The 22,589-nt window shown below is 54.8% G+C and overlaps 2 protein-coding genes and 1 long non-coding RNA gene across 8 annotated transcripts in view; all 3 read left to right on the forward strand.

The window, feature by feature from the left end:
• TBC1D10A (TBC1 domain family member 10A) overlaps window positions 1–8,029 on the forward strand; it is a 31,605-nt gene extending 23,576 nt beyond the window's left edge. The window contains exons 3-9 of the mRNA XM_047088216.1: window positions 774–881; window positions 4,374–4,480; window positions 5,159–5,273; window positions 5,353–5,418; window positions 6,109–6,298; window positions 6,405–6,559; window positions 7,159–8,029. Of these exons, the coding sequence (XP_046944172.1) occupies window positions 774–881; window positions 4,374–4,480; window positions 5,159–5,273; window positions 5,353–5,418; window positions 6,109–6,298; window positions 6,405–6,559; window positions 7,159–7,665 (1,248 nt within the window). The 3' untranslated portion in view covers window positions 7,666–8,029. The remainder of the gene's footprint in view (window positions 1–773; window positions 882–4,373; window positions 4,481–5,158; window positions 5,274–5,352; window positions 5,419–6,108; window positions 6,299–6,404; window positions 6,560–7,158) is intronic.
• A 2,340-nt stretch (window positions 8,030–10,369) lies between these two features.
• On the forward strand, window positions 10,370–14,971 carry CASTOR1 (cytosolic arginine sensor for mTORC1 subunit 1). Of its 6 annotated transcripts, none has more exons than XM_047088368.1 (9): window positions 10,370–10,632; window positions 11,267–11,337; window positions 12,518–12,705; window positions 12,792–12,924; window positions 13,182–13,308; window positions 13,730–13,843; window positions 14,017–14,099; window positions 14,208–14,302; window positions 14,433–14,971. In XM_047088368.1, exons 1-9 carry the CDS (start codon window positions 10,520–10,522, stop codon window positions 14,499–14,501), a joined length of 993 nt encoding a protein of 330 aa, XP_046944324.1. In that variant the 5' UTR covers window positions 10,370–10,519; the 3' UTR covers window positions 14,502–14,971. The 6 variants fall into 6 exon arrangements, with proteins under 6 accessions (XP_046944324.1, XP_046944327.1, XP_046944325.1 ...); XM_047088371.1 differs by having other exon boundaries at window positions 10,371–10,574; XM_047088369.1 differs by having other exon boundaries at window positions 10,372–10,632; window positions 13,185–13,308.
• A 425-nt stretch (window positions 14,972–15,396) lies between these two features.
• On the forward strand, window positions 15,397–22,589 carry LOC124518187 (uncharacterized). The gene is made up of 3 exons (XR_006963635.1): window positions 15,397–16,141; window positions 17,583–17,695; window positions 21,750–22,589. It is a non-coding gene; the product is annotated as an uncharacterized LOC124518187 (long non-coding RNA).

The following is a 22,589-nucleotide window of genomic DNA, read 5'->3' on the forward strand; positions in this document are numbered from 1 at the left end:
CCAGGTACTTTCTCCCTCACCTCTCCCAGTCTATGGGACTTTTCCTATGAATAGGAAAGACCCATGCCATTGTAGCAAGGGTTGGAATCAGGATTCACAGCCAGGAAAGCTGCCTCTGACTTGGGCTGGGCTGGTAATTATGGGAGCTCAGGGTCAAGGAGCGCAGAAGAGAGAGGATTCATGACTAAAACAAGTATGGAGCCATTCTGCTCAGTTCCCATCTCCCTTGAGTTCTGCTGAGTTTCCACTCTAGGTGGCCACACGGCTACTTAAACAAACACCCCTGTGAAAGTGCCCAGGCCATGTCTCTGGGCACAGTCTGGGTCATCTCATAAGCTACCCTTTCCTGAGCTGCAGCTGTGCCCCGCACCATGCAGATTCCTCCCTAGTGATATCCCATGGGGCTCCTCCAACTTGAATGGTTCCATTTTTGGTCCAGAAAATGGTCATGGGGATTCAGAATTATGTGGTAGATCTTAGAAATAACCTGTTTTATCACTGGACCAGGGGACATGGAGACTGCCATCACCTGGTGGCAGCATATCTAATTACAGTCATTACTTGTCAGCACCCCCACTGCCCCCACCAGCATCCTAGGCTATGCATTGTAGCAACAGTAGCAGCAGGAGGGGAGTCTTATTTTCTCCACTTTACGGCTTGCCCAGTGTGCTAACTAAAAGCCCGCCAAACACCAATAGAGGAGCTGGACTGGCACACAGCCTCTGGAGGAGCTGCCTGGGTGGATGTATAAGCACAGTCCTTTTGACTTTCAGATCCGTCTGCGGTGCCAGAAGGGCATCCCACCTTCTCTGCGGGGCCGTGCTTGGCAGTACTTGTCAGGAGGCAAGGTGAAGCTACAGCAGAACCCTGGAAAGTTTGACGTGAGTGGCCCTTCCTTCACCCTACCTACCCTCTCTTCCATGTCTCTTGATGCCCTACCCATGGCAGCAGTCCTCCATGTACTCACTTGGACCTCAGCAATATGAGCTGATCAATAGGACCACCCATAAAATGCCCCATTGGCCAGGCCTATTCAACCTGTGACTCCTGGGGGCTCTGTCCATCTGAAGCTCCAACTGTGCAGGCTTCAGTGGGATGGACAGATTTTGCATCCTCCATTCCAACTCTTTATTTTGTCAACCACCCAGTTTTGTTTTCTTGGGGTTAGCAGGCCATCTCCCAGCTCTTGGTTGTCAGGAGGGGATACTCAGACCACTTCCCTGACTTCCTTGGGCTCCGTGCTCTGGGCTTTTGGAGGCCTGCCCTCAGGACCACAGGACCTTCAGTAATCTTAGCCTCCCATCCTCAACTCTTTTCTCCTGCCTCATCCAAGCTGGCCAGACACAGTTCACCTGTGCTGCTAGTTGTCAGCCTTAGGGGTGGCGTAGCCAAACCAGTATCCTTAAGGGTTAGAAACCAGTCAGTGGCCAGAGAGGGTGTCCTCTGCAGGCATGCCTTCCCCTCCCCACCTGCTGCCCCCTACCCCATCACTGCCAGAGTAAGAACACCCCTTCTTTCATGGGCTTCTTAGGGCCCACCTGGGCGGGGCAGCTTCTCCAGGAGTTGGCTCCCCTGGGGTTGCCCCTGCTTACCTCCTAGACCTGGCCGTAGGCATCAGGGTTTCTTCCAACCTCTTGGGACTGGTGACAGGCAGTGAGAAAGAGCTGCCAGCTACCAGCTTTTTGTTGACATACTTCATGCTTCAGCAAACACTCCTGTTTTGCCAAACCTGTTCCCTAAGAAGAGTAGGTGGGGCGGGGAGCCTAGAGTTTCTGCTGTTGACCTGAAGAGGGTGAGAGCCTTTTACTAACAGTACTTGGCCCTGGGGCTGGGGGATTTGGTGGAGCGTCTGGCTGAGGGCAGCTCTGAATCAGATTGGACTGTCCTACCAAACATCAATACCAGGTCCTACTAGAGCAGCCTCTTAACTCCAAAGCCTACCTCCCAGTGTCTTCCTCCCATCCCTTACATTTCAGGAGGCTGCATCCTGGATGGAGGGAAAAACTCAGTGGTGGGAACCTCACCCCAAGGTTACCTCTGGCTGCCAGAGCACAGGCATAGGAGCCAAGAGCTTAGTTGGCCTGGCCAGACTCCTGGTTCCATAGTTAGCAAATGTGAGCACGTGTTGTTTGAATAGCAGAGTATGGAGCATGTGTGTGCATTTTGTGTGTGGGGAATAGTGTATCTGGAGAGGAATCAGCCACCTCTGTGGAGTCTTGAGGGTTGCTTGTGGGAAAAGGTAGCTTTTTCCCAGAAAGGCCTTCTAGATACTCTGAAGCTGAGTAGTGGGTCCCCAAGGCAGTCCTGGGGGCTGGAACAGTAGTTTTCGAGCACACCTAGAAGGACTTTGCCTGTGGATGACATGGAGGAAGTGAGCAAGGTTGAGAAGCTCCCTCTGGCTGCTGTGGACAAGATAGCCAAAGGCAAGGGTACAGTGACAGGCTATTGGTGGCAGCACATAACAGCACCTATTCCTGTGTTCCCCTGAAGATCCAGGTAGTTGACCCCAACCTCAGCTGTCAGGGAAGGTTCTGCAGCCTCTTGTGGTTCTGTCTTCTCCCACACTTGCTCTTCTTCCTCCTTCATTGGGCAGGCAAGTCCTTTCCTTACCCGGTTTTCTTCTCTGGCTTCACCTCATGATGGTGCCAGTGCCTTCAGGCTCTCTTTGAGGCTGCAATAGTGGCATGAGTTGCCAGCGGCTCACACCTGCCTTTGATTCCCAGAGCCCTTTCTCCCCATAGGTCCTTCAGCTATACTTTTTTCTTTCTCACCCACCCATGTGTGGTCAAGTGCTTTGGGCTGCTGAGGTGTCAGGCAAGTACATCCTAGGAACTGACTTTTTGGAGTCTCGGGTCCCTACCTTACCAGAGCCCTCAGGAGAATTTGTAGGATCCTCCTCCACTTTCTGACAAAAGCAATCCTGCATTGTGTTCAGACAGTATCCAGCCCTGGGCTTGACTTGGGAAGTTCATAGGACATGCACAGACCCCCATCTTTAGAATATGTGGGACTCTAGAGGTTGTATACCCACTTCTTCACTCTGTGCCTGCTCAAGAGCCCTCTGTGGAGGCACCTCGCCCTTCCTTCCACCTTCCAGCCTTGAACATTCCATCAGTTTTTTCTCTCAGACTCACTCTCTCATGTCAAGTTACCTGGCACCCTAGGGTTTTTAGCTTAATATTGGGACACCCCCACTGAGAGGGCACAAGAGAGAAAGGAGCTTGTATGAAGACACCTGCCAGTCAAGGCCAAGGCCTGGGTCTGTGTCCACTGGTGTGTTTGCTGAGAACCTGGCCCTCATCCCAGGGGCCTTCCCTAATGCTGCACGAGCCCCGCAGGCAACATGTACTTAATCTGTTTCCCTGCTCAGCCCTCTGGGTTTCCTTCTTATTGATATATTCTTTCTTTTTTTAAAGTTGGGGCATGAATTTACAGAGGGTAAAATGCACAGATCTTAAGTGTGCAGTTCAGTGAGTTTTGACAAATAATACATATCCATGTAACTAACAAGCAAATCACAATATAGGACATTTCAAATGATGAGGAAATGATTTTTGTTTGTGTAATACTTTGTTTTTTAAAACTCATGACAAAATGTTCACAGAAGTTCAAAGAAAACAGTAAAACTTAGTTGAAACCCCAGCACCCAGAGATGGCTGAGTTTAATGGTTTGACAAATGTCGTATCCTTCCACATAACACTCTATGCAGATCTCTCCCTCTCTTTCCCTCTCTCACTGTCTCTTTCTCACACCCACACCCACACACAAACACCCTTCCCTGAATAGGTGACACCACTTGCACAGGGAGACAGAGAGCAGAGGAGTTGGGATCAACGGCTCTGAGTCAACCTGGCTTCCAGGCCCAGCTCTACCATTTTTCTAACCATGAGGATTTGGGCAAGTGACTTTTCTTTGACCTTCAGTTTCCTTATCTGTGAACAGTATAATGGTAGGACTTTTGGGATTAAGGAAAAGAGTCAGTGACGCCCATGGGTGGCTCAGAGCAGTGGCAACAGGTGGTAGCTATTGCTTTGATAGTAGCCTTCCATCTTAAGGATGTGACATAAGGTATTTGAGTGAGTCCTGAATAAAGTGTCTAGGGGTTATTTCTAGCCACAGCTATGACAGACACTTGACCACATGGGTCTTCCTGGATCACCCCTCAGAGTTTCTAGGGCCCTCCCTCCTTGCCTTTTTGCCTCTGCCCAGGCTTCCTTACCTGAGCTTCCTGACTTGTCTTCAGGAGGGCCCAGTTCATGATAGGATTGGGGGGGCATTACTCCTGGCAGGGGTCTCCTCCAGTACCCAGGACAATTGTATATTCCAGCAGCTATTCCTAACTCCTAATACATGCTCTTGACCTTGTTTCTAGGAGCTGGACATGTCCCCTGGGGACCCCAAGTGGCTAGATGTGATTGAGCGTGACCTGCACCGGCAGTTCCCTTTCCATGAGATGTTTGTGTCCCGGGGAGGCCATGGGTGAGTAGGCTGGGTCTTGCACACTGGAGGTGGCTCTGAGCCCTGTCCCTCAGAGTGCAGAGGGGGTAAAATGAGTTCCAGAAGCTGGCAGCCCCAAACTCCACTGTTAGAGTTTCCCTTTGGTTTGAATCTGATGGGTCTTCTTAGCTTCTCCTCTTACCTCTGGGGCAACTTTCATTTACTCCCCAGAGTGCTAGAGCTTGCCTGGTCCTCTTCTAGAAATAAGTTTCGGTGGTAAGAAAGAGTGTTAGAGATAATTGGGTGCACAGAGGGTATGTAGGAAGGGAAGGATAGGCAGGCCAGGCCAAGGGACCAAGACAGACACCTAGGACAAAGCTGACTTGGCCAAGGGGACACAACTGCTGAGTAAGAGCCCCAGACTTCCAGCCCTGACACACCCTTACCTTGTATCTGGTATCCTGCCTGGCTCTGCCTCTGCTTTCTCTTTGAGCCTCTGCCCTCACCTTTCAAACTGGGGGAGGGGGTGCCCTCCTGCCTCCCTCCTCTGGTCTTGTGAGAGTCTGTGTGCTACAGTGGGAGACTGACCCCTTGCTGACCACAGTCAGGTCACCAGAGAAGAGCAAATTCTAAGACAGGTCTGGTCTGGTAGGGCATAGGTAAGGACAGCGGATGGCAGAGTCACACCTATCTTCCCTGCCCCACTTGGCCCTTCCACAGCCAGCAGGACCTATTCCGTGTGCTGAAGGCCTACACCCTATACCGACCTGAGGAGGGATACTGCCAGGCCCAGGCGCCCATTGCTGCTGTTCTGCTCATGCACATGCCTGCTGAGGTACCACCAGGCCCTGGACGGGTGAGTAGGTGGGCAGGAAATACCCAGCAGCAAGACCTCATGTCTCTCTTGCCCCCAGCAAGCCTTCTGGTGCCTGGTGCAGATCTGTGAGAAGTACCTGCCTGGCTACTACAGTGAGAAACTGGTGAGTGTTTGTGGTTGGAGACCTGGCCTGGGACCTGCTGTTTGTAGCCTCTCCAGGCCTTTCTCTCCGCAGCCACTCTTGCCCCAGCTTAAAACCTTCCCAGACTTCTGTTGCTTTCAGGCTGAAGACCCAAGGCCTGACACGATCAGGTCTTCTAGGCTCCAGACTCATTGGTTCCACCCTGCCATCCATCCCTGCTTCAAGCCGTCTGGCTGTTGTCAGGATCTCAGTTCCACCAGTGCATCAAGTTCTTCCCTGCCTCAGCCTTGGCATAGGCTTAAATCTCTACCCCCTTCCTTATTTTAATAACCCCTGCTTTCCTTCAGTTTTCAGCCCTTAGGGAGCTTTCTGTGACCCTGACAGGTGGGATCTCTGGCACATGCTAATCCAGCATTCCTGGTCCTGCCATATTCTGGGCACTTAGCCACCCCCTATGCCCTGCTCCTAGTCTCTTTGCTCCTGTAATTCATCTGTCTGCCCCTTTTTACTACATGCTCCATGAGGGGGACCAGCTATGTCTTGTTTGCTCTTCATTGTATCCCAGCACCCAACACAAGGTTGGCTGCCTACAGGCAGTAGCTGCCTGAGAGATGAATGAATGCCTGCCTGGTACTGGGAGCCAGGGCGTAGTCTCTGTCTTGCCTGCTGTGAGCCTACATTCCTGGTCCCATGGCCTTGCTGTGTCCCCAGGAGGCGATCCAACTGGATGGGGAGATCCTCTTCTCACTGCTGCAGAAGGTGTCACCCGTGGCCCACAAGCACCTCAGCAGGCAGAAGATCGACCCACTGCTGTACATGACAGAGTGGTTCATGTGTGCCTTTGCCCGCACCCTGCCCTGGAGCTCTGTGTTGCGCGTCTGGGATATGTTCTTTTGCGAAGGTACTGGGTTGGGCTCAGGGGAGCACCCCTGCTTCTAACCCAGCCCAAGGGGGCCTCTATTTCCAGAGAAATTCCTTACAGGCCCCCTTACCACCCCCTCATGCAGGAGTCAAGATCATCTTCCGTGTGGGACTGGTGCTGCTGAAACATGCATTGGGCTCCCCTGACAAGCTCAAAGCCTGCCAGGGCCAGTATGAGACTATCGAGCAGCTGCGGAGCCTTAGCCCCAAAATCATGCAGGAGGCCTTCCTGGTCCAGGAGGTATGACCCACACCCTTCCCTTACCCCTGGGTGGGAGCAGGAGATATGGGGGTCCTTTGGAAGGGGCCTTGTAGCTCTGCCCTTGAAAGTGAGTCACTGGTGTCAGGCCTGGTGCTCAGCAGCTTAGGATAATATGGGTAGACCTTATCCTTCTGTCTCAATGAGAAGACAGGGTCACAGAGAGGCCTAGGTTTGCAGGGCCTCCCAAGTTCTGAACCACTTTGGAATGAGAGAAGCTGCAACTCATCACCTCTCTTTTTCCCTGGTACCACATCCATGGCCTTGGCTTTATTTTCCCTTTTTTCTTTCTTTTGTGCAATTTTGTCTCTCAGGGGCTATACTTTGGTGACATATAGTTGGGCAACTGGACTCATGAGTTGTGGGCAGCTTTCTCCATAGAGGCAGTGGGCCTCAAGTGCCTGGCTCACCTGGCACTCAGCTCTGGGACTTGTGATCACCACAGGAACCAGACCCCCATTATTCCTAAGGTCAACCATTAGTGACCAAGACTGGAGGACACTGAGGGAGAACAGACACCAGGCTGGGAGACAGAGGGGAAGTTTCTTCCTGGTCTTATCTGCCTGTCACCACCCACACAGGTGGTAGAGTTGCCAGTGACAGAGCGCCAGATTGAACGTGAGCACCTCATTCAGCTGCGGCGCTGGCAAGAGACCCGGGGTGAGCTGCAGTGCTGCTCCCCGCCCAGGCTGCATGGTGCCAAGGCCATCCTGGAGGCGGAGCCAGGCCCCTGGCCCACACTGCAACCCTCACCATCCATCCGCCTGCCCCCGGATGCCCCCCTCCCTGGCTCCAAAGGCAAGCCCAAGCCACCCAAACAGAGCCAGAAGGAGAAGGAGCAGTGGAAGCAGGCAAAGGCAAGTGGGCAGCTGGACAAGCCCCCAGTCCCAAGTCAAGCCAAGGTGGCAGCTGCTGCAGGAGATGCATGTCCCCCACAGGATGTACCCCCAAAGGATCCAGCCCACCAGGACTCAGCCCCGCAGGACTCAGCTCCCCAGGATCCAGCCCACCACCACTCCCAGGATTCAGCCCACCACCATTCCCAGGAGAGCCTGACGTCCCAGGAGAGTGAGGACACCTACTTGTAACCCTGGCAGCTCAGGCCTGTGGTGTGGGGTCTCCACATACCTACACGGTTCATGAACTGACATTCGAGGGCCAGCCCACGCACTGAGGGCCCAGCTGCCTGGCCACTGGGTGGCAGAGAGTCTGGCTGGCCCAGCACAGATTCTGCCTGAGCCTCCTTATTTATTTTCTCCAGAGTGGAGCTTGGGCCAGCCCAGCTGGGACAGGCAGAAGTGAGGACCCATGGGTGGTGCCTCACTCAGCCCCCTCCTCCTGGGGGGATGCTCCCCAGGGCTAGGGTGCTGTTGTGAGGAGAGAGGGTGGGGTAAAGGGTGGGGTGCTCTTTGTGTAAAATAGAAAAATGATTTTGTACAGAAATAAACAGGCTTGTGTAGAGAGTTGCTGTGCAACTAGGGACTGGGAAGGAGAGCTACCTCTGTGCTCAGTATCTCCTCTGTGCCCTATAGACCCCCCCATCCTTACCCCAGCCCAGCACCAGGGCCTCTCTAGAAATGATTTTGCCATAGGGGATGCCAAGTCCAGGGCCAGTCCTGTTGCTGGCCCCCACTTTCTCTCACCCTATCCACTCTTCCCCATGTCCACCCGCTGCCATAGATGAGGGTCACCGGAGCTAGAGCCCAGTGCTGGAGCAGAGCAGGGGCCTGCTTCCCAGGCCTTGATATCCACCCACCTCTGAGGGGGAGGGGCTCCTTAAGAAGGTCTTTTCAGGGCCTTCCTCCATCAAGGCCTGACCTGGATACCACTTCAGATCCCAGTAAGGGTCTGAGTGTTCATTTAGGTTGAGTGCTGGAGCCAGGGGTGGGGGACCATGAATGCCATTACATGCTAAGTCCAGACCTCCACTTTAGGTAGAGGGGTGAGGGGAGAAGTTTGGGTCTTTGATAAAAGGCTGCCTGTCATTTCCTGGTGCTCAGCATGTGCCAGGCTGGGCTGGTTATATCACCTGCTGATCAGGTAGGCTCTATTATTATCCCCATTTTACAGATGAGCAAACAGGGGAGCTGAGTGGGAAAGATGAAGCTGATTGATTTGCGCCTAGAGTCCCTCAGTTACCTCTCCTGAGCAGCGTGCCTGGTGACCTGGCAATGCCATTGAGGGCCCAGGCAGGCACTATGGTCACAACCTGATGACTGTGAGGGTAAGGACAGGGTGTCCCTGGGAAAGGCCCTCCCTTCTGCTGAGGAAGCAGCTTTTCCAGTCAAACAATAGCGTCTGTTCCTGGCAGGCTATCAAGCTGGGCTGGGCTGGGCTGGGCCATTGTGGGAGGGGGTGGGAGAGGGAGGAATAGAGCCTCCCTAAGAGCTTTCAGGCATCACAGGGCCTGGGCCTGGAACATCTTGTCCTGGTACAGCTGGGGATACTGAGGCCTAGGGAGGTCAAGCGCCTCTGAGTCTATCAGGGCAGGCTACCACTTCCTGTCTCCCACCCCTCACCCCTGTGGTTTCCCACCCCATCTGTACCTGTCATAAGGGGTTTTGAGGACTCCCTTCCCCCTGGCTTTCCAGGGAACAGGCCAGGATGTGGCAGCTGCAGTGTTCCACAGGAGCCCCCTGAGCCAGAGAGCCCAGGGAGGGAGGGTGCTGCCCAGCTTCCATCCACCTACAGTAGAGGCTTCTGAGCAGACAGGAGGCTTGTGTAGGCCTGCTGGGTCCCAGTCAGGCCTGAGGCCTGCTTTAACCTGTTTGGTTCAAAGCTTCAGATCTGAGGCCTAAGGATGCTTGGGCCAGAAAAAGGTCCCCCAGAGCATGCTCTGTCTGTCTTGCTACAGAGCCAGCCTAGGTATGCTGATGCCTGCTTAGACTTTGAAGTCTTCTTAGACCTGAGGCAGCCTGAGCAGAACACATTCTAATGTTGAAATGAGCCCAAGTTGGTCCTAACAAGCCTCAGATCTGGGGCATCTGCCAGTGCTGAGGGCCTCTCTGGGCATGAAGCAAGTTTACATGTGCTCAGGCCAACTGGGTTCTGCTAATGGCTCACTCTTTGGGAGGTCTCAACAGGGCTCAAGTCTCAAGTCTGAGATCTGAGTACCCATGAGCCCCAGATGCATGGGAGTGTCTACTGAAGTCTGAGCCTGGGGCATCCCTGGCCCACTTAGTCTTGAGGGGTCTCAAGCCATAAATAAGCCTGGCCACCTTCATTACCCTACCCTACAGTATGTTGCTCAGACATAAGTGGCTGGGGCCCTCCCTATCTCTATGACCCCCGTGAGTAAGTGCATTCTTCCTCCGCAAGAGGAAGAGGGAGAAAGGCAGCAGGACACTTCGTTGGGAGAGAATCACAGGGTCACCAGGGCTTTACAGTATACCCCTCCATACTCCAGAGTTTTGGAGGCGACACTCTGGTCCCAGCTGAGCCCTGGTTCGCCTCACGGCCCTTCGGAGCCTCAAGGATATCAATCATAAGACCCATATGGGGACCCGAAGGACAAAAACCTATTCCACACCTCCCCCATGCTCCCAACCCCAGCAAGGCAGGAGGCCTGCGGAAAAGCCGGCTGAGGGGGCGCGGCATAGGCGGGGCCTAGAGGACTCAATGGGGCGGGATCAGCCTAAAATCTCCAGCCAACGCTAAAGGGGCGGAGTCATCGGGGGCGGAGCTCGGCGGGCTGGAACACGAGGGAAGAGGCTCTGGCCTCAAAAAGGAGGCGTGGCCACTTCAGATAGGCCGCTCATTCCTGAGGGCGTGGCCGTCAGGGAGGTGGACACGGCATGGGGCTAGGAAGATCCACGGCTTAGCGGGCGGCGTGGAAGCGGCTGCAGAGCGGCTCCTTTAAGCCCCCGGCACCGCCCCCACCGCCCCGCCCCCCGCGGCGGTCTGGGTCTGGTTGGCGACCCGGTCGGGTCCGCGCGGACCGTGATGGAGCTGCACATCCTAGAGCACCGGGTGCGGGTGCTGAGCCTCGCCCGCCCAGGTCTCTGGCTCTACACCCACCCGCTCATCAAGCTACTCTTCCTACCCCGCCGCAGCCGGTGCGCGCCCGGGTTCGGAGGCATAGATGGGGGTGGGCTTCGCTGTTGTTCCGGGACGGGGTCGGGAGATTAACATAGCCGCGGGGCAAGCGGGAGCGGGCGGGGAGGGCCCTTCTCCTCTCTACCCCCCGCCCTCCCCGCACCCCTTCCCCCCCCCCCCCCCCGTCCCGGCCTCCATCCGGCTTGGGCCTACCTCCCTGGGACCGCCGCCTATCCGGCCCCGTGAGGCCCCCTCCCAGAGCTAGTTAAGGCGCAAACAACCCGGGGTGGGCAATGCTTAACTCCGAGTGGTGTCAAATGGACGCAGTTCCTTCCTGGCGACTATGGGGAGCTTTTTCCAGATGCCTCCCATCGGGTCAGAGGGACCGATCTAGGGGGCCCAAAGTCCGACGCCCCCGGGGGTGTCGCCGCGGGTGAGCCTCCCCTTCCGGAATGGAGGAGGGTCCGGAGCTTCTGCGGAGGTCGGGAGGCGAAAAACAGTTTGTGATTCCGGTGATGAGGCCCACACTCCCCTGGCCCGGGAAGAAAATTGGGGCTTGAGGGGGCAAGCAGGGGTCTTTCCAGGCGCTTGAAGTGAAGTCTGCTCGCCCCCTCCGCTCAACCCAGGCTGAAGATGCCCCCCACCCCCATCCAGGTGCAAGTTCTTCAGCCTGACGGAGACCCCCGAGGATTACACGCTCATGGTGGACGAGGAGGGCTTCAAAGGTGGGGGCTGGGGAAGGATGTTGTGCTCCCCTCTTTGTGGGATTCTCACTAGATGCTGGAATCCAGAGTCCCAAGATCTGGATGCGAATTTGACTCCGCCACTCACTGGCTGTGTGCCCTTGAGCAAGTCACTTCCTCTCTCTGAGCTGTTTGTTTCCTCTTATGTAAAATGGGTATAGTTATGGTTCTTGCCTAATAGAATCCCATGAGAACTTTATAGACAGGGGTTTGAAAGGCACTTGGCAGCCTCAGGCCAGTAGCAGGGCTTCAGTTACAGTTCAGAGCAAGAATCAGGGTGTTCCTGAGGCATTTATATGCCCCTGGCCATTATTTCACGCTAGACTTATCTCCCTGGTGCGGATCATCCCCTCCCTGACTGGTCTGGGAACTCCAGGAGTCTGAGGGCTGGGAAAGGAATGCAGGAGCAGGCAGCCAGTCCAGGGCAGGGTCCTGGGGGGCCTCCTGGCTGCGGTTGGGAGATTAGCAGACACCTTGGCCCCAGCTTCTGCTCCGGACTGGACGCCAGCCTGGTTCCTCCCTCCCTGGTCTCTGGAGTTGATATCTGGCTCCTACTCCTGCCAGCCTGACCCGTCCTCACAGGTCTGGAGTCTCAGGCCATGAAACTGGCTTGGCCCATCCGCTGGACCCTTCCAGGCCTTAGTTTCCCTGTTTGTAATGCGGGAAAGTCTGGGTCTGCTAAGGGAGAAGGGCATCTCTCTGCCAACCTGATCTGCTGGCGCCCCCTGGTGGTGCCAGGTGGTATAAAACCTCTGTTCACCCAAAGAATGCCATCATGAGATATAATGCTGTCATCCCATTTTACAGATGAGGAAACTGAGATTCAGAGAAGTTAAATCATTTGCCCCAGGTCAACAGCAAGTAAATGGTGAAGCTGGTATTTAAACCCAGGTCTGTCTAAATCTGGAGTTCTAGTCTTAACTGGAAAGTTTGGATCCCTGGCAGGCCAGCACCTGAAGAACTTCTCAGTCCTTACATACATGCAATTCTCAGGAGCAGAACTTAGGAGAGGGAGACAGCCCCAGTCTCCAGACATGCTCCTACCTTGGTAGAGCACGCCCCACCTCCCCCCTCTCCACCCCTGCCAAGGCATAGACAGGGAAACTGAGCGGCAGGGGACAGCCCAGTAGGTCCTGACATGGTGTGTACTTCCTGCTCACAGAACTACCCCCATCTGAGTTCCTTCAAGTGGCTGAGGCCACATGGCTGGTGCTGAACGTGTCATCCCACAGTGGTGCAGCAGTGCAGGCTGCTGGGGTCACCAAAATCGCGCGCTCAGTCATTGCACCACTGGCCGAGCACCATGTGTCTGTGCTGATGCTGTCTACTTACCAGACGGACTTCATCCTGGTGAGTTTTCTGCAAGCTCCAGTGCAGGGCAGGGTGGGTATGGGTGCCTGGGGGCTCATGTGATATATCATCTCCCTGTGGTCCAGGTGCGGGAACAGGACCTGTCTGTGGTGATCCACACGCTATCCCAGGAGTTCAACATTTACCGAGAAGTGGGCGGGGAGCCTGTGCCTGTTGCCAGGGATGATTCCAGCAATGGCTTTCCCCGTTCTCAGCATGGTGAGGTTACCCTCTGACACCCAGACCTACGCAGGGCCTCCTTTTCCCACTGGGACCCTTCCCTTGTGAGGATTGGTCTGCGGGCATGGGGATACCAGCTGATACTGACTGCCTCACAAGACAGGGAAATGTGGAGAAAAGAGGTGGGTTCCTGTAGAGCATGACCCTACACCCCACCCAGATGGCCCTATCTGGCCACCAGGGGGCACCCCAACCCACAGTCTCCTTAACACCGGCTGCTGCCTGGTCCCTCCTAGCAGGACCCAGCCCCACTGTGCATCCCATCCAGAGCCCACAGAACCGCTTCTGTGTCCTTACGCTGGACCCTGAGACACTGCCAGCCATTGCTACCACCCTCATCGATGTTCTCTTCTACTCATACAGGTGGGCCTTGTTTGCACTTTGTTTCTCTTTTCACACCATTGTTCCCTATCCTGTGTTCCACTACCTTCCGCTTGTCCCTCAGTTCTGCAGCTCTGTGCCCTGTTCTATGTCTTGGGTTCCTGGCAGCCTGTGATACCCGTGTGCCCCTCACTGATGTTCAGGGAAGATCTCGATGCCACAGCTGCAACCCTTTCCTGTATTGTGAACAGACAACCCTGAGCCATGCCTTGGTCTGGTCCTCTGCCAGCCCTGGGGTCCAGTGTCTTTGGAACAGGCGAGATTTATTGTCCTCCCCCACCTCCACCTGACACCATCAGGAGATCAGGGCCCTTGGACAGAGGAGGAGAGTGGCCCAGAGATAGGAGGAGATGCAGTGGGCCGGGTGCCCTGAAGAGCACTTGAGCCTTCTGTCCCTTCCCAGTGCCCCCAAGGAGGCAGCCTCTGGTGGTCCTGGACCCAGCTCTATTACATTCTTTGCCTTCTCCCTCATCGAGGGCTACATCTCCATCGTCATGGATGCTGAGACGCAGAAAAAGTATGTGACTCCTGACCCCTAGTGGACCATAGATCGTAAGCCAGTCCTAGGGAGGGAGGAGGAGGTGGAGCATCAGACTCTGAGGTCACCAGGTCAACCTGCTCCCAGGGGCTCACATTGGGGCAGGGAGGGGACAGGTGGGTGCCCTGCCCACTGCCTGCCTGCCTCTCCAGGTTCCCCAGTGACCTCCTGCTGACCAGCTCCTCGGGAGAGCTGTGGAGGATGGTGCGCATCGGTGGACAGCCTCTGGGCTTTGGTAAGGGCTGCTCCTGGTGGGCTGGGGACTTGGGGGGAATCTGGGGGAGGGGGACAACCAGGATGATCCACATGCACCCCCCCTCCCCCCCCCCACCATAACCCTCAGATGAGTGTGGAATCGTGGCTCAGATCGCAGGCCCCCTGGCTGCGGCCGACATCTCTGCCTACTACATCAGCACCTTCAATTTTGACCATGCCCTGGTAAGCACCATGGGTTGGGCTCCTGGAAAGACACTGAGGCCCAGGAGAGTGGGGAGGGTACAGGATGTAGTCCATCTGGGCCAGGAAGTCAGCATGGCCCTGACCCCTCTCTCCGTCCACCTGCCCGCAGGTGCCTGAGGATGGCATCGGCAGCGCCATTGAGGTCCTCCAACGACGGCAGGACGGCCAGGGCTCCTGAGGCCTCCATGCTGTCCCCTCACCCCAGGCTTCCAGAGACTTCTCTAAGCTATTTCCTCAAGCTCTGGGATGAGTCCTCCCCACCCCCATTCCTGCTGGGGGACCCCTCCTTCTGCTCTCTGTATGTAAGCTGCGTGCAGGCACCGGCTCTCACGTGGACACGCGTGTCTGCCCACGCAGGGGAACACGGTGCTCTGGGCTTCCTCCAGGAAGCCCTCACCCCTCACTCCCTGCTCGGCCTCAGTGTTTGCACATTCCCTGCCTGAGGCCCAAGACATCCCCCCTCTCAGTGCCCTGAGCCAGCTGCTCCCTTGGACAGGGCCCTGGTCTCCATTCTGCTTCTGGCTGGGTCACCTTCCCTGGCCAGGTGAGTTCTGACAGTGCCTGCCCCTCCTGGGGCCTCCAAGAAAAGTATTTTTACATCTTTCTCCCTTTTTTATTGACTTATTAATAAAGGCTTATAGTTATAAAGGGTTGGGCTGTGGTCCATGGGGGTTGTTTGAGCTCAGCCATGGCTACTCTGCTGCTCCTTCCAGCCCCTCTGCCTGAGGTCCTGGTCTGTCCCTGTGTAGCTGGCTCTGGCTGGGCTCACCTGACTCAGTTCTCGCCTCGGGGAGAACTGAAGCCTTGAGAGGTGATGTGACTTAGCCAAGGTCACCTGATTCCCATCCAAGGCTACCTGCCTCTGAAGCCTAGCCTCTTTCTTCCTTCCTTCTTTCCTTCCTTCCTTCCTTCCTTCCTTCCTTCCTTCCTTCCTTCATGTTTTTATTTATTTTTGAGACAGAGCATGAGCAGGGGAGGGGCAGAGAGAGGGGGAGACACAGAGTCTGAAGCAGGCTCCAGGCTCTGAGCTGTCAGCACAGAGTCCGACATGGGGCTCGAACTCACAGAGTGTGAGATCATGACCTGAGCTGAAGTCGGACGCTTAACCAACTGAGCCACCCAGGCGCCCCGCTCTTTCTTCCTTTCTTGCTGTTTTGGAATAGTCCAGAAGGTTCTGAACATGGTTAGAGATTCCCAGACCATCCCACCTGGAAGTCCTCCAGCCTTCCCTGCCACCCCAAGGTGGGCCCAAAAGCACCTTTCTTCTAGACTGCTGCCTGCTTGCTTTCAGACCATGCCTGAGTCCTGGAGGTCCCACACAGGAGTCCCTGTTGACCAAAAAAATCAGTTAGTTCTTGTCACCAGGGCTCTCCTGGAGTAGTGGTAGGAGGGGGGCCAGCCAGAGTGGGGACCTGGGAGTCCACACACTGGGCTTCCCCTGGCCACAAGGAGAGGACTGGGGCCTGGAGGCCACCTGGAACCCAATGTGCCTTCAAAGGCTGCCTTCCTGGGCCAGAGGCTCAGCACATGTGGGCCCAGGTTTCCTGTCACAGAGGGGCTGCCTCCCTGCTCCACAAGACTGGGATTCCACTGTGGCCAGATGGGGCCCTACAGATGTGCTGGGGAGGTTATCAGGTACCCTCAGCCCAGACCCGCCCACATTCAGGAAAGGAAGAAGGGTGTGACTTCGGCGTATTCAGAGGTTGCAGTGGCTCCCCAGAAAAGCCAGAACGGGGGCCAGGCCTCTGGCAGTGTGCCCGCCCTACCCCTGGGACCCAGGGGCTACAGATCAAGGAGCAGAGAGCACAGCCCAGCCTGGTGAGTGAGCGGTCGGGGACCCTAGACCATCTCCTTCCCCTCAGCCTCTGTTTCCTCATGTGTATCAAGATCTAGGAGGCAGCTCCTTCAGGATCCCTATTCTTCTTGGCCCTGGGAAGGTGGCATTGCTTTGTAGTTTGACTTGGGGGGAAATTGGGGAGTTCTGGCTTCTCTCTGGAGGGCCCACCCTGGGCCCTGGTTCAAGGGATGTCTTGGGCTGAGTGGGGGCTTTAACACCAGAATCCTTAGGGCTCCTGACCTGCAGGTAGAGAGCTCCTGGGCCCCATGTTCAGCTCTGGGGACTCTGTCCATCTGTCTGCTTATGAGTCCCTGTGAGTCATGGACTGATTTGGATGTTTCTGTCATCCCGGCTTTCCAGGTGGCATCAGGGTTTTCCCAGTCCCTCAGACCAGGTCTTAACCTGGCATTGGTTAGTTCTTGGCATGCTGCCCACAGGTAGGGGGGCCACCGGCATGCCCCAGAGGGCTAGTCTGACTTGGACCCAGGCCTAGAGCTCACGTGTGTCTCTTTGCCACATATGTATGAGTCTGTGTAGAGGGGCTTAGCTCCCAGGGCATTAGAATCCTTGGGGCTCACTGAGTCAGCTTGGCCTTCAGCAGGTTACAAATGGGGAGATCTGCTCTGAGATTGCCAGGAAGACCAGGACCCACCTGGGGTCAGGGCACAGGGCTTGGGAGGTGACTGGGGCACACTCAGCTGAGAGGGAACATGACTCTGGACCTCACATGTGGCTGATGCTCTGGGTACCATTAGATAGACAGGCCTTAAGCTGTCCCAAGCTGAGGTGGGGGGCTCCCAGAATCACCTCTTGGTCCCACCCAGGCCCCTGAAGGGTTCTAGAACAAAGGAAGTCAGTATGGTCAACCCAGGCCTGGAGTTGAGCTCAGCTTGGGTCATTCAGAACTGAGGTTGGGGTGTGCTCACTGGCACACAGTCCACATCCTTGTCCTTCCAACCCTGGGAGCCCCAGTCCACCTGTCCACATCAGCACAGCCATTCCTGAGTTCAAGGGTCAAGGCCCCAGACTGCGGAGCCTGAGTGCTCATCCTCATAAAGATGGTAGCCTGTGTCTGGGGAAAACCGTACCCACAGTCCCCTGGGGAGTAGGAAGGTGCTCTTAGCCCTCTGACTGCCAGCCCAGTGTCTGACATCTGCTGGGAGGATGTGAACCTAGGTGGGGGGCTCTTGGGTGGGTGGGGACAGGAGATGAGGAAACCTCAGGCGGGGAGAGTCAGTGGCTCATTTCCACCCTTTCTGATTTTGCATGCCCATGCAGAGGAAATGATCTTGTAAGTCCTCTTTGAAGTTATTTGAGCAGAAACTCAGGGTTTAAAGTTGTCCCTACCCCTGCCAGGCAGGGCTGTATGGTCCCGTGCTTATTGCCAAGTTGCTCCAAAGCTGGCTTCTTGGTTTTGTGTAGAAAGGAGAATACACCCACACCCTCTCGATGTTCCACCTGGCCCCAAGATCCCATCTGGTGGGAAGGAACCAAGCAGGAGGCAGGAGGGCAGCCCCCTCTACAGCCAGCTGACTGTGAGTACTGGGAAGCTGCTTCTCCCATCTGTGCAAGAGGTGGGAAGGGATGTGCTCATGTACTCAACACACGTTCTCATTACCTTCCGCTCTACGTAGGGGGAAACAAAGCACCGAGAGGTGGAGTGACTTGCCCAAGGTCACAGAGCTGGGCACGGCAAAAACCAGAATTCAAAAAGGCTAACAGTGGCCACAGCCTGGAGAGGTTCTGTGGGGGAAGGGACACTTTAGCTGAACCCTGAGGGATGGGGATGATTTTGCAAGATCCCTTGCAATCCCAGCTGTCTACGTCGGTGGCTGGCCGTTGTCGGTGGCTGGTGTCTGCCGCCGATGGCAGTGAGTGCGTGGGCAGGCACAAGAGGACTGGCCCTGGCTCCTTCCTGACCTTGAGCTGGGCCCAGTAGGTGTGTTGCGCAATGGCCGCGGTTTGTGTCTCACTTTCCCAGGCGGGCCCGGTGCCGGGGTTCTAGAGCCACGGTGCCTCGAATAGGGGTGCACAGAACTTCTTTTGTGTAGAACGGTTGGTCATGATGCCGTGTAGATGTGTGTGCTGCATGGGTGTCTTCTGTGTGGGTGTGCATGTACAGGGCTGTACTTGCGGTCAGTGCAGACCTCTGTGTGCGTCTCTACAGATAAGCCTGTTTTTGCCAGAAAGTGTGTCTGTCTGTCCACACTTGTGTCCATGTCAGTGTATTCCAGTGTGTACCTGTGCCTCTGTCTATGGCCAAATGTACATCCAATTACATATGAACATCAGCTGCATGCCTGGCTCCATTTCTGCGTGTGCCCCGCGTAGGCGTGGCTGGAGTGTGCATCTGTGACTGTATGTGCACGTGTGAGCACTTGTGGTACTGGTTTCTATATGTCTGCTTTTGTCTGTGGAATGGCAGCTTTTTATGTCTGCGTGTGCCCGTGCACGTATCTGCATCTTGTGTTTTCATGTTCAGGTGTGTGTCCGTGTGTGCCTTCCTGTCCACTTTCCTTCCCCGGACCCACATCTTCTCAGGCCTCCCTGCCTCTCCCTAATCTCAAGAGGCCCAGCTTCCTGCAGTCACCAGGGGACTGATGGGCTGTGCTGGGTGCCCCCCGATCCTACCCTTCTACCTTTACCCTCTGCCCCAGCTGCCTCAGCCTCCCTGGTCTCCCTCTTACCTCTCTGCCCATTCCTCCTCTGTCCCTCCTCTTCTGTCTGCAGCCTGAAGTCAAGCTTGGCCTGCCTTTCTGCCCCTCAACGTGGGCCCTCCACCAGGACACAGAGGAATCGACCCCCTTCCCCCCCCACCCCTGGCTTCCCAGCTCCAGTGTCCTCCACAGCCTGGCCCTCCCCACTTGCCAGGGCCCTGATTCAGCCCACAGTTGTCCTCACCTGCGCTTCCCCCAGACTTCCTGCAGGTCTCCCTGTCATCTGGCTGCACAAGTATATTTTCCCCAACAAAATCTTAGTGTTGTCTCCTCCCTCCGTGATCACCAGCCTTGGGTAGACCCTTGCTCGGGAGGTGTGCCTTTGAGACCTCCTGGCCGTATCAGCTCTTCTGCTTGCTCTGACCTCCAGTGCTTCACCCTAGACTCGTTCTTCCCCAAAACTGGGATCCTCTCCCTGGGGCAGCTGTCAGGCCCTGTCCTGAGCAGGCATGCCCCGGCCTTTTAAGCTGAGGTGAGCCTTCTCTAAGTCAACGAACAAGAGCTCTGGGACAAGTGCTAACCAGGCTGTAACAGGAGGGGCCGTGGGAGGCCTCTGACTCTCTCCTGCTCCCTTGCCACTGACTCACTGCTTTCCAGCCCCTTGGTTTTTCTGGAGTTGCCAGAACTTTTAAGCTCTGCCTTAAAAAAAAAAAAAAAGTTTATTTATTTTGGGAGAGAGAGAGTGCACGCACACGTGCAGTGGAGGGGCAGAGAGAGGGAGAGAGAGAATCCCAAGCAACCTCCCCACTGTCAGCGCAGAGCCTGACTCAGGGCTCAATCTCAAGACCATGAGATCATGACCTGAGCCGAAACCAAGAGTCAGACACCTAACTAACTGAGCCACCCAGGTGCCCCCCTGCCAAATTTTTTTAATTGAGGTGAAAGTCACATAGTACGTAACAGACCATTTTAGAGTGAATACCTCAGTGGCGTTTAGCACATTCATAGTGTTGTGCAACCACCACCTGTATAGTTCTAGAACATTTTCGTCACCCCAAAAGGAAACCCATACCCATCAATAGTCACTCATTCTTCTTCCTACCAGCCCCTGGCAGCTGCCAATCTACATTCTATCTCTGGATTTCCCTATTCTGGACATATCACAAAGAATTCTGTAATAAGTGACTTTTGGCCTCTAGCTTGTTTGACTCAGCTTGATGTTTTCAGGGTACATTCAGGTGGTGGCATGTATTAGTACTTCATTCCATTTTGTGGCTGAATGACATTCTATTGTATGGACACACCACTTTTTAAAAATTTGTTATCTGCTGACGGACATTTGGGTTCCCACCTTTTGGCTGTTAAGCTCTGCCTTCTTGACTAGGGGAGGGTGCCCAACATTTGTGTTTACTGCCACACAGTTCCGCTTCTCTTCCTCACATGCTTGTTCTGTGGACAAGGTGTCCTGGCCCCAGCTGGCCACACTCCCATCACCCATGGAATGGGTGCCCACCCTACTGTCCACCAGTAGGCCTTTGGACAGAGCAAGCTTTGATGGCCTTTTCTCCCCTTGGAGCTGCAGGATCTGTTTTTTTTTCTTATCAAGATAAGCACCCAGAGGCACCTGGGTGGGCTCTGTTGGTTGAGTGTTTGACTTCGGCTCAGTCATGATCTTGCAGTTTGTGGGTTTGAGCCCCACATTGGGCTCACTGCTGTCAGTGCGGAGCCCACTTCGGATCCTCTGCCCCCCCTCTGCCCTCCCCTGCTCATACTTTCTTTTTATCAAAAATAAACATTAAAAAAAAAGATTAACACCCAGAGTTTCCTTGGCATCTCCCCAAGAACAAGAGGAAGAAGGCAGGTCTTCCACAGCACCTTTCCCAGGTCATTTCCTCCAGGCATCCCTGCTAGTGAGTCCCACCTCTGTCCTGGACTTCCCCTTGGCACCAGGACTATCATAGACATTCCCATGGGGACCCTGGCTGGTTGTACCCATCTTTCTCCAGTTGCTTTCTCTGTTGAGAAGAGGTTCTGAGCTTTCACAGCAGCTGGCACCAAGAGAAGGCTCCAAGCCCACCCCACTTCCTCTGTAGCCTCCACCCCTCCTGCCTCCATCCTCATACTGGGGCAGGACAAAGGACTCCCCACTGCAAGTGCCAGGAAACCAGTTCAACTAGCAGAAAATAGATTGACATCATTGTCCCGTGTAGCTGGAACTAGCCAAGGGGTTGGTCCTGGCTTCAGGCAGAGACCAGGGACTCAAGGAAGTCGCTTGGCCTCCCTGGCTGTGCCAGCCATGTTGTCACCCACTTGACGGGACCCCACCCCACCCCATGGAGTTGGGAAAGTGACCTTTCTTGGCATCAGACCAGTGACATCCCAGCTCAGAAACCCTGGCCATGCAAGGGAGGCGTGTCCCCTGAGTCTGACATCAGTCTTGGGAAAGGATTATGATTGGTTCTGCTCAGTACATAGGTGTAGTGCTGGATTCCAAGGTACCACGAAGGGCCAGGCAGGGTTGGGCGCTCCCTCCTGTGCCCTGGGGTGAGAAATGAGCAGGCTGACAGGTGATGGGTCTTCCAGATCTTCCTCATGCTGGATGTTGGCTTGTATGTTTATTCACCCTTCAAAACCTGGACATTAAAAGACATTCACAACAAATTCACTTACCTATAAGCCTAGTCTTTCTTGCTGATCTCTACCCCATACCTAGCCTGGTGCCTGACACATACAGTGAATTCCTTAAATATAGGTTGAGTGAGGGACTGAAAAGCCACCATGATTTGTCTCTTTTTGCAAAATGTAGGATTGTGCCCTCTAGTGAAGACTGGCCCCTTTCTATCAGGCTGTCAGGTACTGCTTATGTGGAATTCATTCTGAAGTGAATTCTTTAAAGGAAGTAGGAGAAATGCCTTGTCTTTTTCTTTTTCAGTTCGTTTTCCAGGGAAGTGTTGAAATCTGCAGTGGGTGAAAGAATATATTTTGAATTCACTTAAAAAATATCATAAAGGAAAAAGTCAGCGTCTTTAAAATCCAGGCTTCCTAAAAAAAGGATCACGTGCTTTGGTGTATTGTGAGTGATATAATTCTGATTTCCTTGGGGAAAGATGACCAAGAGAAGGCATGAGAAAGGCTTCAAGAAAACCTGTTCCTGCCCAGCAGTGAGGTTGGCCTGAACTTCCAGAGGCCTGGCTGCAGGTACACTAGATATGGGAGGGACACATCTGGATCCTGTACCCTGGGAGCCACAGGTGACCTTTCCTGGGGATTCTGCAGATGGCCACATCTGTGGTCATGCATTCATCCATTCACTAAAGATTTATTGAGCACCTACTATATGACGTGGACTGTGCTGTGCTCTGGAAAGGCAACGAGGAGCCACAACCACAGCACACACCCTCTCGGAATTTTGTCAGGGGTGGGCAGGGACCAGCCCGGGGTGGAGGAAGTTCAGGGGGGGCTTCCCTGAGGAGGTGAAGCTTGGACTGGACCTTGATGTCTGGATGACAGTTCATTCAGTAGGAGGAGGTTCAGGCAGTGGGAACAGCATATGCAAAGGCCATGAGGTGAGTGCTCTGCTCCCCTGAGGGACTGAGGAAAGTCAGAGAAGGCAGTGGGCTAGAAAGGTATGGGTGAGGCTGGGGGGTGGGCAGGGCCTGGTGGCTGTGGTAATAACTTTGGCCTCACCAAACGTCCGCATGAATCCAGGGGAGTGTTTTTTTTTTTTTCAACGTTTATTTATTTTTGGGACAGAGAGAGACAGAGCATGAAC

The sequence above is a fragment of the Lynx rufus genome, unplaced genomic scaffold (genome assembly GCF_022079265.1).
Source record: "Lynx rufus isolate CCGP_SWC_20201006 ecotype Redwood Valley unplaced genomic scaffold, mLynRuf1.p SCAF_24, whole genome shotgun sequence".
Classification (NCBI taxonomy): domain Eukaryota; kingdom Metazoa; phylum Chordata; class Mammalia; order Carnivora; family Felidae; genus Lynx; species Lynx rufus.

Coding starts and splice junctions, on each gene's coding strand:
- CASTOR1 (XM_047088366.1), top strand. CDS start 10,906: ATGCTTAACTCCGAGTGGTGTCAAATGGACGCAGTTCCTTCCTGGCGA. Junction 13,309..13,729: donor GTTCTCTTCTACTCATACAG/GTGGGCCTTGTT, acceptor GTCCCTTCCCAG/TGCCCCCAAGGAGGCAGCCT. Junction 13,844..14,016: donor GATGCTGAGACGCAGAAAAA/GTATGTGACTCC, acceptor CTGCCTCTCCAG/GTTCCCCAGTGACCTCCTGC.